Raw genomic sequence first — 15,753 nt, forward strand, 5'->3', positions numbered from 1 at the left:
AGGGGATTGAGTAGGTAAAACAAAGGATATTTTAGGGTGGTGAAACTGTTGTGCATAACACTATAGTGTTGGATACATGACATTATGCACTTATCAAAACCCACAGAAGTGCACAAAAAGTGAACCTGATGTATGCAAAATTTTAAACAATCAGGAGGTTGGGGGATGCCAGGATGTAATGCAAACAATGACAAACGAATCTTTTTTTTTTTTTTTTTTTTTTTTTTGAGACGGAGTCTCGCTCTGTCGCCCAGGCTGGAGTGCAGTGGCGCAATCTCAGCTCAATGCAAGCTCCGCCTCCCGGGTTTACGCCATTCTCCTGCCTCAGCCTCCCAAGTAGCTGGGACTACAGGCGCCCGCCACCTCGCCCGGCTAATTTTTTGTATTTTTTAGTAGAGACGGGGTTTCACCGTGTTAGCCAGGATGGTCTCGATCTTCTGACCTCGTGATCCGCCCGTCTCGGCCTCCCAAAGTGCTGGGATTACAGGCTTGAGCCACCGCGCCCGGCCTGTCAAACGAATCTTAACTGTTACAAATGCATGATATAACATCCATGAAAGGACTAAGGTAGAAAGAGGTGCTGACCTAAGTGACTTCAAAGATGAATGGAGACAATAAGACAAAGGCAAAAGAAACTGTGTACAGGCAATGTACTCTAGCTCATGGCAAAAATGGTTGACAATTCTGAAACCATTATACATGTATATCAGGACTGAACAAATAAATAGATTTGTTTGATGAAAAATAGTGAGAACCAGGTCTCTCATTGTTGGAGTGAAAAGTTTCAGACAAGCAAGAAGAGGCTGGATTTTTGGCATGAGATACTGGATTAGATTTGGAAACCGTGAGCTATTTTAGCTTGATATAGCTATAAATGCATACATACAGAAATAATTATAGATACATGTATACACACAAGTCAGCATATTTCCAGTTTCTGTCAGCTAGGAGCCCACAGGAACCATGATGCCTCAGTAACAATAAGCACACATGGCATCCACATGTTGGCTTCTAATACCACTCTCCATGAGAGAAACTAGGGCTCCTTGAGAAATACCTGATTTGAGGGCTGGGAACACAGAATACACAATATACAATATGAACCTGTTAGACTATCATTTAGGGCCAGAGAACAAGAAAGTGCTCAAAAAACAAAATGATGTATCTTTATGTCAAAGGAACACAGAAACCAACCAAATGAGCTCTCCAAGTCCAAAACTCACAATATGAGCAACCAAATAAATAATGTTGTATTGGATTATAACCTAAAGTATAAATATCCAGAAATCAATATTGATATAAATGAATAGGGGAGAAGAAACAAATCTGTTCTGAATAACTGCAAATAATTTATGTAGAAATCACACCTTCAATGAGGTAAAGCATAAACCCCTACTCTTCAAGTGTGGGCTGTGTATAGTGTAATGTATTGAACTGTTTCCCACTAAATTCTTATGTTGAAGCCCTAAAGCCCCAAAGTGACTGTATTTCGAGATAGGTCCTTTAAGAAGGCAGTTAAGGTTAAATAAAGTCACAAGGGTCAGGCCCCAATCCAATAGGACCAGTGCCCTTAAAAGAAGAGAGAGACCAAAGTTCTCCCTCTCTCCCTCCATGCACACACAGTGAAGAGGCCATGTGAGGACACAGAGAGCAGTTGCCTTCTGCAAGAAAAGGAGAGGCGCCTCACCAGGAACCAACCCTGCAGGCACCTTGATCCTGGACTTCCAGCTTCCAATGCTGTGCGAAAACACATTTCTGTTAAGTCACCCAGACTGTGGCATTTTTTATGGCAGCCCCAGCAAAGTAATACGCAGAGTGACTTCCTTCCAAAGTGTACAGTATAGAAGGGGCAGGGGAAGGGCAGGTGTAAGGAATAATTTTAAAATGGAGAAACCGGACAAACACTACCTCAGGTGAACACGCTTAAAATCAACAGTGATTAAATCATGTTCACAGCATGCAGTCCTAATATATGTGATGAGAATGGCACTGTCCCTCGGTGGTCTTCTTCCCCAAACCCCATAGCCCCAGTGTAATCATGAGAAAAACATCAGACAAACCCAAATTGACGGACAGTCTACAAAACACCTGATCAGTACTCCTGAAAACCATCAAGGTCACCAAAGACAGGGGACATCTGAGAAACGATCACAGCCAACAGTAGCCTAAGCAAACATGAAACTAAATGTAGTGTGGCAGTCTGGAAGGGATCCTGGGACAGAAAAGGGGCACTGGGCAAAAACAAAAGAAATCCACACAAAGTGTGGACTTCAGTTAACAATAAGATACTAACATTGGTTCGCTAACTTTAACAACTGCACCCTACTGATCTATGATGCTAACAATAGGGAAAGCAGGGTGTGGGGTACATGGGGACCCTCTGTATCAGCCTTCTGATTTTTCTGCAAACATAAAACTATTCTAAAGATAAAAAGTTTTTTAAAAAGTTCAGCAAACATTTGCTCTATTCCACTTTTGCCTTCTTAAAAAAATTGCCTTGCCTAATTTTACATCATTTTAGAAATCAAATTGCAAAGGCAGTAAAACATCCGTGTATCTTAATATTCAATTTAACTGAATTAGTCATGATTAACCTAAAATTGTTCAACATAAGAAACTAAAAATTAAGTTAAAAAGCCTGAAAATATTTTGAGTGATTAAAATATCAAATAATTTATATAGGATAAGAGATGTATTATGTTTTAAAGTTTATGTAGGATAAAAGGGCTAAATTATCCAAGACAATTAAGAGAGACATTTAGATAGCAATGGCTAAATTAATGAAATAATATTGCAAACAGGAAAAACACCACTAAAGCAATGACATCCACATTCTAATCCAGGTCTCTGATCCTCCAGCCTTCTCTTCTCCAAAGACTTCCCTTCTCCTTCAGCCATTCATTTCTTTGACTACATGGCAGCCTTGGAATTACTCAAGAAATATTATACCTCAACGAACCCATTCCTCTCTAATCATAAGCCTTCCATATTTCTCTTTACCCAATCTCACCCAAACTACTTCTTTGACCTTCAAATCCTCAAATCTCTATCAGCCTCCATGCTTTCACTTCCTTTCCTACCTAATACAAACTCCAAGTTAACTTCAGAACATACATCAGCACCCTCCGTTCTCTTGCCACTTAATCGATCTCACCCACTCTGCTGTTCTCCAGTGTTTCATCAAGCCAGCTTTCATTAGGCAATACAGAATGATGTGAAGAGTAGGTAGGGTGCTCTGCAGTCAGGCTGCCTGGGTTGAAAGCCTGGTTCTGCCATGGAGTAACTGTGTGGTCTTAGCTCTCTCTGCTATTGACCTCTATGTTTGTTCTCTCTCTATAAATGAGGATAAATGATAGTACCTCCTTTGTACTATGAAGCTGCCATGACACAGAGTAAGAACTCCCCCATACTGTAAATTCAATAAATATAATTACCCACCAATCTTGATATATTAAGATAAATGGCACACATATAATTTTAAAAGATTTGAACTTCAGCAGAATTCTCAAATTGGTTTGACAATCCTTTCATTTAACTCCATAGTTCCCATATAGTTGCTTCCAAACATATCCTGCCATTCAAGTCAATTCCCTTCCTCACTCACTTTTGTCTCTCAATCCCATCAGAGTATCTAGTTTCTTCTATTACTGAGATACAGTTAATTCTTGAGCAATGCCAGGGTTAGGGGTGCTGACTTCCCACACAGTTGAAAATTCCTTGACTTTTGACTTGCTCACATTTATCTACTAGTAGCTGATTGTTGTCCAGAAGCCTTACCAACAACATACAAGTCAATTAACATTATTTTATGTTATTTGCATCATATACTATATTCTTACAATACAGTACACTAGAGAAAAACATTATTTTCTAGAGAAAAGAAAATCATAAAGAAAAGAAAATATATGTACTATTAAGTGAAAGTGGATCTTTTAAAGGTCTTCACTCTTGTCGTCTTCACGTTAACTAGCCTTGAGTAAGAGGAGGAGTTGGTCCTGCTGTCACAGGGGTGGCAGGGGTGGAAGAGGTGAAGAAGTTGGAGGAAAGGCAGGCACACTTAGTGCAAATTTTATTGGAAAAACTCCATGTGTCAGTGGACTCATACAGTTCAAACCCATGTTGTTCGGGAGTCAACTGCATCAGAGTCCATCAACCATGAATTCCTTCCACTCTGATCCCAAGATCTCAAAAATTCTTCTCAGGCCCCTTTACCTTTCACCTCAGAGAAGAGTCCTCACCTTCTAGGATTTACTCAATGAACTACCCCCGCTTTCCCTTGCTCTATCAAGTTCCCCTTCTATAAATTGATTCTTTCTTCTTTTACCAACATGCTCAATTCCTCCTAATCCAAAAACTTCCCCTCCACTGCTTCCCTTCTCTGCCAGTTTTTTGAAAGGGAAGTCATATTCACAGACATTCTTACTCCACTCCCAAACCCAATGATATGACTGCAACTTTACAAAAGAAAGTGGTCACCCATAGCTTCCCCATAACCATAGTGTTAGCTTCTGCCAATTTTTCCATCTAACCAGTGCCTGGTCTTTGAACCAGTTTCTTTCAAAGGAAAGACCCCAAATATCAGTTCAAGGTGAAATAATATTTACATAACTGTCGTCCTTACCTTCCTCTTCCATGGCAGAAAGATCACTTATTTCGTTGGAATCCACCTCTTCTTACCTAATTAGAACATTCTTTCATTCTAGCAAATAAAGGCTAACAGTTTGTGAAAGTATGTACTGAATCTGAGAGCAAAGAGGGGAAGGGAGGAAAACACGCATGTGGGAAGGAAGGAAAGAAGGAGAACAACAATTTCTTTTACCCAACATTTACTGTTATTACTAAAACAGGCATAAAAGACAGCAAAATGTATGTATTTATTAATACAATCCTCCCTTGACTCCAGAGAGGAAATCCTAACTTTGGTCATTTAGCAATTATTCCTCCTCCTACCCTTCTAAAAGAACTTGAACCTTCCCATTAAGTTTACTGGGATTTAACTGTGTGGAGGTATTGTACTCCCTAAAAATTGTGTAAAAACTAGAAAAAGTGTAAAAACTAGGAATTATTTGCTCTAATTCACATTTGGAAAGAGGATGGAGGGCTATTTACAGGTACAGAAAAAAGAGTGAGAAAAGAGGACAGGGACAAATAATTGATCCTTGATGGCACTGGTTTGTTGAGTTTTAGAGGAGTTGAGAGTTAGAAGTTTGAGAGAGCCTTGGGAAAGCTGTGGGGTCGAGATATTGTGAGTCCAAGAGGAATGAAGAGAATTTTAAGAAGTGCTGCTGTGAGTAACAAGCTGGATCTTTGTTAACATCCTTGGAAAAACTCCAATAAGGATTTGGATGCTGTACTGTTTCCGGAACTCTGTGAAGGGACTGGGCTGTGAGCTGACTCTACTTACATCTAAGTTGCAAATATAATTTCTTCAGGCATGTAAACATTTGTATTTAATATTTAATAAATATTAACCCTGGAAGGTTAGGAATTTAAGAACTGAATTTTAGACAAGTTTCCCTCCAGCTCCATATTATGTTGGTTCCCCTACTACTCCTAAATTATTCCTTCATTATATCTACTCTTCTTTCTCTGATTTTCCAATCTTGTTTTTTTGTTGTTTTTGTTGTTGTTTTTTGGTCGATTTTTGAAACGGAGTCTCGCTCTGTCACCAGCTGGAGTGCAGTGGTGCGATCTCGGCTCACTGCAACCTCCGCCTCCCAGGTTCAAGCGATTCTCCTGTCTCAGTCTCCTGAATAGCTGGGACTAAGGCGCCCGCCACCACACCCAGCTAATTTTTTTTTTGTACTTTTAGTAGAGACGGGGTTTTTCACCATGTTGGCCAGGATGGTCTCGACCTCCTGATCTCATGATCCACTTGCCTCAGCCTCCCAAAGTGCTGGGATTACAGGCGTGAGCCACCATGCCTAGCAATCTTAAACATTTAACTATAATCTTCTAAATACCATCTTTTCTCACAGGTTAAAATATCATCTTATTCTGATCATCCCAACATTCCTCTCTTGAGCTCTCACTAAATTTCCACTCAGAGGCTGTGTTTGTCCTCTTATCCAATATCTTCAAACTAAATTCGTCACCTTCCCTCCAAGTCTTCCTAATTCTCTATCACTTTTGATGGGCACATTTCTCTGGGTCCAATATAGGATTTGTCTTAAGCTTGTCTGTATTCTCTAATTTATCCATTCATTGCCAATTTCATTTTATTTCTTCAAAATCTCTATTTTGTCATCTCTCTAGTCCCACAGCTTAATATGGACTCTTATTTACTTTCTGAACTAATAAAATTATACTGTTCATTCACACAACTAAGAACTGGATAACCTAACCCAAATTTTTGTCTCCAATGTTACAATCTATCCTACAAATATCAAAAGTTATAACCACTCAGTGCTCTTTCCAGAATGTCTTTCTCCACTATAATCTCACTGTCCTCTGGGTCAAGTTCAATCAGCTCGCCCAGATACTTAATATCCTCTATGTCTATCACCCGACAGAGTGAGACTTGTCTAAAAAAAAAAAAACAGAAAAAAGAAAAGTTTCAGTTAGAAATGCCCTTAATGAAGCAGTAAGATTTATTATTTTTATCAAATGACCTCTGAGTATGTGTCTTTTTAATATTCCTTTTTTTTTTTTTTGAGACGGAGTCTAACTCTGTCCCCCAGGCTGGAGTGCAGTGGCCGGATCTCAGCTCACTGCAAGCTCCGCCTCCCGGGTTCACGCCATTCTCCTGCCTCAGCCTCCCGAGTAGCTAGGACTACAGGTGCCCGCCACCTCGCCCGGTTAGTTTTTTGTATTTTTTAGTAGAGACGGGGTTTCACCGTGTTAGCCAGGATGGTCTCGATCTCCTGACCTCGTGATCCGCCCGTCTCGGCCTCCCAAAGTGCTGGGATTACAGGCTTGAGCCACCGCGCCCGACCTTAATATTCCATATGATAAAATGGGAAGTACACATAAGGCATTTCTGCTGCAAAGTAAAATGGGTGTCTGGAGGAAAAACCCTCAAGTGATGGTTTGAACTGTACGCTAAACTACCAGGTTCTTCCACAGAATGCCATTTTTACTTGGGAAAAAAACAACAAAAAAAAATAAACTATGATTGCTTGAGCCATCTGGCAGGCACTCTCTCTAAAAAATAAAAAATAGTGGGCTTGTCACATCAAGAAAAGCAACTGACAGTTTTGATGCCAACAACAAAATGTGAACTTTCAAAGGAAAATCAGAATATTGGAAAATTTGTATCTGCAACTGTGAGCTTGACAGCCTCTCAATACTTAAAGACTTTTCTAATGAGATCTGCAGTGATATTTTAAATGTCATCTAATAAATGTTCAACACTTAGAAGACCTACATAACTCAATGAGCCAATATTTTCCCAATGACCAAGACATGATGAATCAAAATTATGCATATGTAAAAGATTGAAGGCCTGCCAGGTGCGGTGGCTCACACCTGTAATCCTAGCACTTTGGGAGGCTGAGGCAGGTGGATCATGAAGTCAGGAGTTGAAGACCAGCCTGGCCAACACATTGAAACCCCGTCACTACTAAAAATACAAAAAATTAGCCGGGCATGGTGGCGGGTGCCTGTAATCCCAGCTACTCAGGAGGCTGAGGCAGGAGAATTTTGCTTGAACCTGGGAGGCAGAGGTTGCAGTGAGCCGAGATCGCGCCATTGCACTCCAGCCCAGGCGACAATGTGAGACTCCATCTCAAAAAAAAAAGAAAGAAAGAAAAAAAAGGTTAAAGCCGAAGAAAGCCCAATGAATTTGATTATAGCAGAGTATGAAAAGTTCATTGATGTGGTTTCAGATTTCACATTTACTTACCCTTTAAGAAACTACCTCTTGGTATATTTTGATGACATATTAAGGAATATCCACAATTATTAGTATTTGAAAAGACCACTAAAATACTTTTTTCTATTGCATAATTAACTCTGAGAGTCCAGATATTTTTCATATGCTTTACACACTACATATCACAACAGACTGAAAACAGATGCCAATCTGAGAATCCAGCTGAATTCTATCATCCCAGATATTAAAAAGATTTGCAAAAATGTAAAACAATGACACTGTTCCTACTAAAATGGTTTGTTGTTGTTGTTGTTTTGGCAATGCAGTTATTTTTCATACACACACACAAATACTGTGTTAACATGGAATATCATTGTTAATATTCAACGAGTTAATAATTTTTTGGGTTTTTTTTTTTTTTGAGACAGAGTCTCACTCTATCACCCAGGCTGGAGTGCAGGAGCATGATCTCGGCTCACTGCAACCTCTACCTCCTGGGTTCAAGTGATTCTCCTGCCTCAGTGTCCCGAGTAGTTGGGACTACAGGCATGCACCACCACACCCAGCTAATTTTTGTGTTTTTAGTAGAAAAAAGAAAAAATTATATTTTATATTTTTAGGTATTATTTTCTCAAACACAGACACGAAGCTAGACGCTATAGCTGAAGCTCCTTGAAGTCACAGAACGGGACATTTAGGTACTGAAGAGGTATTTAATAAATATTGAATGCACATATTAAGAAGCATAGGTGCAAAGCTTTTACAAGGTATTCAGTTTCAATACCAATTCATGAAATAAGTCCTCAAAAACAGTTAAGAGCATTTAGGCAAGAAAGAAGTTAGCACCATTAAATTACTTTATATAAAAGAAACCTGCGTGTGGGCGTAACTCAGCAGCAAAAATTTCACTGAAGCCCAGGTGTCTAAACCACTTCAGTACTTTTTCACTGTATACCCCAGCACATGCATGCCATGTGCCTTCTTATAGACAAAGCTCTAAAATGGAGAGAAAATAAAAATACCACAAACTAAAAAAGAAAGCAACTAAACTATGGAAGCTCTCACAGTGATTAAGAAGCTGTGCTCAATATTGTTATAATCTCCTTACGGCCCAATGATACCATTTCTTATTCATATTCTAACCCCAGTTCTCCTTTTCTTAACTTAGGAAGGATTCAAAGCTTTTAGAAAAAGGTACGGTGTAACTTTTTACTATAAAATTATAAAATTAAACTATCTCTAATTTTATAATTTCTCTAAAAGAGTTTTAAACAAAAACAAATGGAGGTGCATATTAGTGTCAAAAGCAGCTTTATCCTGCTTCAAAATCTCATAATCAGAATCATATTCAAGAGACAGAATTAGCTAAAGCTTAACTCATCACCTCTTGGGAGTCATTCATTCAAAAAGCAGTCATTCATTATCTAGCACATGCCAGATAATGTGTGGACACTGGACCATGCAAAGTTTAACAAAATTTGGCCCTTGATCTAATGAAACGTAAAGATAAATAGGAAACATAAAAAAGAGAGAACTTTGTAATAAAATACATTAAGTATAGTAATATAAACATATGTTACTATTATGAAAGGATATGTAAGAGGCACCCAACTCAGCCTGGAAAGAGATGGGGTTTAGTGATGGAAATGATCCCTGGGTTGAGTCCTAAATAACAAGTAAGAAGACAGGAGGCATTGCCAGCAGACGGACAAGTTGCTGTGAGACAAGAGTCTGATGGGCCATGTGGCAGAAGGAGATAAGACAGCTCTTCTTGCAGAGCTTTCTGTGTCACACTGAAGAGCTCACATTTTATCCTGTAAGCAGTCAGAGCCACTGAGGAGTTTTAACCAAGGAAGCTGCATATTTTTTTCTTCTTAAGCTATGTTGTAGGCTCCTACAAAGTCATATATTATCTTTACTGTGGAAGATAATAATATAGAAGAGAGATGAAAGGGGAACAGGATGGGAGACAGGAGATGGTCTATGACAAGGGCTGGACAACTATTTCCATAAAGAGCCAGATAGTGAACATTAAAGCAGTAGCTGCTGGAGGCCATCTGTTCTCTGTCAGAACTACGCAATTCTGCCATGGTAGAGTTAAAGCAATCATGGCAGAAAAAGTGAACATGGCTGTGCTCCAGTATAACTTTGTTTACAAAAACAGGCAGAGGGTCTGGCCCATAAGCCGTGCATGGTTTGCCAACCTGGCCTAGAGCCTCACTGCCCAAAGGAACTTTCCACAATAATTAAAATGTTCTACTAAAGGTATGTTGCTCACACATACCTGTAGGTTCTGTGTATGGCCACATGGAGCCATAGAGCACTAGAAATGCCAAAAGTTAGACTAAGGAATTGAATTTTTAATTTTATTTCCTATAAATGATTTAAATGCAAATATTCATATGTGGCTTGTGGTTACTCTACCAAACAGTACAGAGTTAGAAGTTGGTAAGGTAGCCAGCAAGAGATGGTGAACTCACTGAAGGCAGAGACAGAAAAGAGGTGGTAAAGGTGAGAAATATTTAGGAGGTAATACGGTAGGATCTAATGCTGGACCAAATATAGTGAGGGAGAAACAGTCAAAAACACTTCACCCATGCTGAGCAGCAGTAACCAAGTGGACAGCTGGGCCATGCACTGAATACAGAGGGAAATATGTTGTGCTACTTTAGACATGTTGATTCAATGTGCCACCTAAGAAAACACTTGACTATAATACAGAGAAGTACGTAATATTAAATATGTTCTTTTCATAGATAAAATGACTGTAATACAGGGATATTAAGTAATTTGTCCAAGGTTTTTGCAACTTGAGTTTATCTGATCCCAAAACTAAGGTATAGCCCCTTATATCAAGATGAGTAAATAGTTAAGAGCTGACACCTTGGGAGGGAAGAATTCACCTGGAGATAAGCAGGAAGAATATCAGTGAGACTCTGTCTCAAAAAAAAATAGAAAAAAAGAAAAGGGCTGGGCACGGTGGCTCATGTCTGTAATCCCAGCACTTTGGGAGGCTGAGGTGGGTGGATCACCTGAGGTCAGGAGTTCGAGACCAGGCTGGCCAACATGGTGAAACCCCGTCTCTACTAAAAATACAAAAATTAGCCAGGTGAGGTGGTGGTGGATGCCTGTAATCTCAGCTACTCAGGAGGCTGAGGCCAGAGAACCGTTTGAACCTGGGAGGTTGGGGTTGCAGTGAGCTGAGATTGCGCCACTGTACTCCAGCCAGAGTGACAGAGTGAAACTCCATCTCAAAACTAAATAAATAATAAAATTAAAATTAAACAGAGGCCGGGCACAGTGGCTCACGCCTGTAATCCTAGCACTTTCAGAGGCCGAGGTGAGCAGATTGCCTGAGCTCAGGAGTTCGAGACCAGCCTGGGCAACACCGTGAAACTCCATCTCCATTAAAATACAAAAAGTTAGACAGGTGTGGTGGCATGAGCCTGAAGTCCCAGCTACTCGGGAGGCTGAGGCAGGAGAATGGCTTGAATCCGGGAGGTGGAGGTTGCAGTGAGCCCAGATCACACCACTGCACTCCAGCCTGGATGACAGAGCAAGACTCTATCTCCAAAAAACAAAAAAAAAAAAAAAAAAAAAAGAAGAAGAAGAAATGAAAAAAGACAGCGGATCCAGGCTAATCAGCTGGTAAACACTAATGCCAGACCTCTTGATAAAGAGACTAATAAAATTTGTAGCAAGAGAGGCTTCATCTATGGGATGCTTTTAGCAGAACATACTTAGTCTAGGATTGCTTATGGTAAGTGACCCAGGAATTAATGGATTTATGACATCTGACCCCCTTGAGAATGCCACATAAGCTATGTAACTCAAGATTAAGTGGAGGTGTTTTATCACCAAGAGCGCTCCTTCTATGTAAATGATATGAACTGCACACATCACTTAGAGACCTCACAGGTTCCCAAGTGGTCTGGTGGTTAAACAAAAATCTTTCTAAAAAATAAAATTATTTTTTAAAAGAGACCTCACAGGTAATCTTGTTCCAGAGTATACCCTATGCACACAGACCTAGGGAGCCCTGTCAATCGTCCTGAACATCTTCCTGCTTTGCTTGTGCCTCTGATGGCCAGTATCTTCAAAATTATTCATGAGGCTTCATTCAGAGTGAGCGCTCTAACTTATGTGTCTCTGATGTGGAATACTCCCAACTTGGTGTGTTATCCTTGTACTAAATAACAAAAGACAACATATAATCATAGAAGCCTTTCCTGGGTTTTAGATTTTGACTGAGTCTTGAAGGATAAATTTCTCAAAGATGGGGAGAAAATGGAGGATATGAATAAGGGGAAAAATATGAGGAAAACCCAAAGGAACATAAGACAGTAAGGATACAAAACTGATTCTAATGAATAATTTAAAAAGAGGCTGAAGACATATGGAGCACATCACAGAGAGCTTCAGAAGTCAGAGAGATGTGTAAACACAATGCAGCTTTCAGTGAAAAAATCAGGTAGTGAAAGTGGAATGTAAGAAAGATGATTCTGGTAATACTGTGAGGAAAGGACTGAGAGAGGGTGTATCTGGAATTAGGGAAGTCAATTACAAGCTACTGTAGAAATTAAACCTTTGCATGTATGGCCAAATGACTTGACAAGGGTTCCAAGACTACGCAATGGGAAAAGATAGTCTCTTCAACAAATGTGCTGAAAAAACTAGATATCCACATTCTAAGAATAAAGTTGGACCCCTATACTATATACAAAAATTAATTCAAAATGAATTAAAGACCTACACATAAGACCAAACTATGAAACTCCTAGAAGGAAATATAGGGGGAAGGCTTCAGTATATTAGACTTGGCAATGCCTTTTTGGATATGATACAAAAAGCACAGGTAACAAAAACAAGAACAGACAAATGGGACTTCATCAACTTTAAAATCTTCTGCACATCAAAGGAAACAATCAGCAGAGTGAAAAAGCAACCTATGGAATAGATGAAAATATTTCCAAATCATATATTTGATAAAGTCTTAATATTCAGAATATAGAAGAAACTACAACAACAAAATAAATAACCCAATTCAAAAATGGGCAAAGGGCTGGGCTCAGTGGCTCATGCCTGTAATCCCAGTACTTTGGGAGGCCGAGGTGGGAGGACTACTTGAGGTCAAGAGTTCGAGACCAGCCTGGCCAACATGGCAAAACTCTATCTCCACTAAAAATACAAAATTAGCTGGGCATGGTGTTGCATGCCTGTAATTCTAGCTACTTGGGAGACTGAGGCACAAGAATCACTGGAACCCAGGAGGTGGAGGTTGCAGTGAGCCAAGATCACACCACTGCATTCTAGACTGGGCGACAGAGCAAAACTGCATCAAAAAAAAAGGAAAAAATGGGCAATTAATGTCAACAGGCAATTCTTTAAAGATATACAAATGGCCAAAAAACACATGAATCAAAGTAAAATGTGAATCAAAACTACACGACCAGCCAGGCACGGTGGCTCACACCTGTAATCCAAAATTTTGGGAGGCCAAAGTGGGAGGATCGCTTGAGCCCAGGAGTTGGAGACCAGCCTGGGCAACATGGTGAAACTCCATCTCTACAACAAATACAAAAATTAGCCAGGAGTGGTGGCACATGCCTAAAGCCCCAGCTACTTAGAAAACTGAGGTGGGAGGATCCTTTGAGCCTGAGAGGTCAAGGCTGCAGTGAGCCAAGATCATGCCACTGCACTCCAGCCTGGGAACCAGAGTGACATCCTGTATCCAAAAAAAAAAAAAGAAAAAGAAAAACACATGAGATATCACCTCCACCCATTAGAATGGCTACTATCAGAAGAACAGAAAACAGCAAGTGTTGATGAAGACATGAAGAAATCAGAACCCTTGTGCACTGTTAGTGGAAATGTAAAAAGATGTATGCATTATGGAAAACTGTATGAAGGTTCATCAAAAAATTAAAAGGACCATGATATGATCTAGCAATCCCACTTCTAGAAATATATCCAAAAGAATTTGAAACAGGGTCTCAAAAATATATTTGTATGCCCATGTCCATTCCAGCATTATTCACGATAGCCAAGGGGTGCAAGTAATCTCAATGTCCATGGACAGATGAATGCATAAGGAAAATGTGTTACTCATACAACAGGAATATTACGCAGCCTTTAAAAAGAAGAAAATCCTGTTATATGCTACAACATGATGCACTTCAAGGACATTATAGTAAGCAAAATAAGCCAGGCACAAAAGGATAAACACTGTATGATTCCATTCATACGAATTATGTAGTCAAAATCATAGAAACAGAAAGTAGAAAGGTGGTTGTCTAGTGCCTGCAGGAGAGGGAATTAGTGTTTAATGGGCATAGAGTTTCAATTTTGCAAAATGAAAAAGTTCTAAAGGTCTGTTGCACAATAATGTGAATATACTTAACACAACTGAACTGTATTCTTAAAAAAGGTTGAGATGGGCCGGGCGCAGTGGCTCACACCTGTAATCCCAGCACTTCAGGAGGCCGAAGCGGGTGGATCACTTGAGGTCAGGAGTTTGAGACCAGCCTGGCCAACATGGTGAAATCTCGTTTCTACTAAAAATAAAAAAATTAGCCAGGCATGGTTGTGGGCACCTGTAATCTCAGCTACTTGGGAAGCTGAGGCAGGAGAATCACCTGAACCTGGGAGGTGGAGGTTGCAGTGAGCTGAGATGGCGCCACTGCACTCCAGCCTGGGCAACAAAGTGAGACTCCATCTCAAAAATAGTAATTCACTAGTGATGATTATCAGTATTATGAATTGTTAGTTTAGTTATTTACATTGTATGTATTTAAAATAAAAGTAGTCTTTAAAAAAAATTTTTTTTTTACAGACAGGGTTTCTCTGTTTTGCCCAGGCTGGATCTCAGCTCACTGGACTCACTGTGTAAACTCTTGGACTCATGCAATCCTTCCACCTTAGCCTCCCAAACAGCTAGAACTACAGGCAAGCACCATCACGCCCAGCTAATTTTTTCTTTTTTTTTTCTTTTTTTTTTTTCTTTTTGTAGGGATGGGATCTCACAATGTTACCCAGGCTGGTCTCAAACTCCCAGCCCCAAGCGATCCTCCTCTGCCTCAACCTCCCAAAGTGCTGGGATTTATAGACGTGAGCCCCTGAGCCCAGGCAAAAGTAGCCTTTTAAATTTAAAAAAATAAAAAAGATTATGTATTTCAATGAGTCACTAGGATAATGTCAATATAAGAATTTGGGGACAGGCAGAAGTTAGTGTCAGGAATATGAGCTAAACCCAAAATGAGTCAGAGTGATATTTGTCCTTTTCCATAAACAGCCCCACTGAATTCTAAGATTCAGTGAATACCATTCAGCTTGCAGTGTACAACATGAAGGGTGAAAGAATGAGCTGTCCTTGAAGTGCCCACCATGTTGTAGCATATGACAGGATTTTCTTCTTTTTAAAGGCTGCGTAATATTCCTGTTGTATGGGTAACACATTTTCCTTATGCATTCATCTGTCCATGGACATTGAGATTACTTGCACCCCTTGGCTATTGTGAATAATGCTGGAATGGACATGGGCATACAAATACATTTTTGAGACCCTGTTTCATCATAAAGCACCATCGTACTGCAAAGAGCAGGGTTTAAAAGCTAGCACCACCACTTGCTAGCTAGGGAAGCTTGGGTAAGTTACTCTAACCTTTCCAAGGCTCACTTTCCTCATATGTATGATGGTGATAACAATTCATATCACAGATCCATATCTTTTATATAGTAACTTTAGGATCACAGGAAAAGGTTTTGCCCAAACTAAAAATAAACAGCATGACTTTAAAATAATAAATGATATCAGTAACATACCGCTGATTCACAAAAGGGCTGGAAAGCTCTGCAAGCAGGCGATAATTCCCAATGTATACCAGCACTCCATTTTTCTGAATGATAAACATAAAACACAACGTCAAGGATAACATTCTTAA

At 39.7% G+C, this 15,753-nt stretch overlaps 2 protein-coding genes across 16 annotated transcripts in view; one reads left to right on the forward strand and one right to left on the reverse strand.

Moving 5' to 3' along the window:
* LOC117076255 (RWD domain-containing protein 3) overlaps positions 1-15,753 on the reverse strand; it is a 141,414-nt gene that overhangs the window by 55,920 nt on the left and 69,741 nt on the right. For all 15 annotated transcript variants that reach the window (XM_033199542.1, XM_033199547.1, XM_033199550.1 and 12 more), the window contains one exon: positions 15,635-15,708. In XM_033199542.1, the coding sequence (XP_033055433.1) occupies positions 15,635-15,708 (74 nt within the window). The remainder of the gene's footprint in view (positions 1-15,634; positions 15,709-15,753) is intronic.
* Positions 1-15,753, forward strand: part of ALG14 (ALG14 UDP-N-acetylglucosaminyltransferase subunit) — a 256,165-nt gene that overhangs the window by 40,301 nt on the left and 200,111 nt on the right. The window lies entirely within an intron of this gene.

The sequence above is a fragment of the Trachypithecus francoisi genome, unplaced genomic scaffold (assembly GCF_009764315.1).
Source record: "Trachypithecus francoisi isolate TF-2019V2 unplaced genomic scaffold, Tfra_2.0 Lachesis_group5, whole genome shotgun sequence".
NCBI lineage: Eukaryota > Metazoa > Chordata > Mammalia > Primates > Cercopithecidae > Trachypithecus > Trachypithecus francoisi.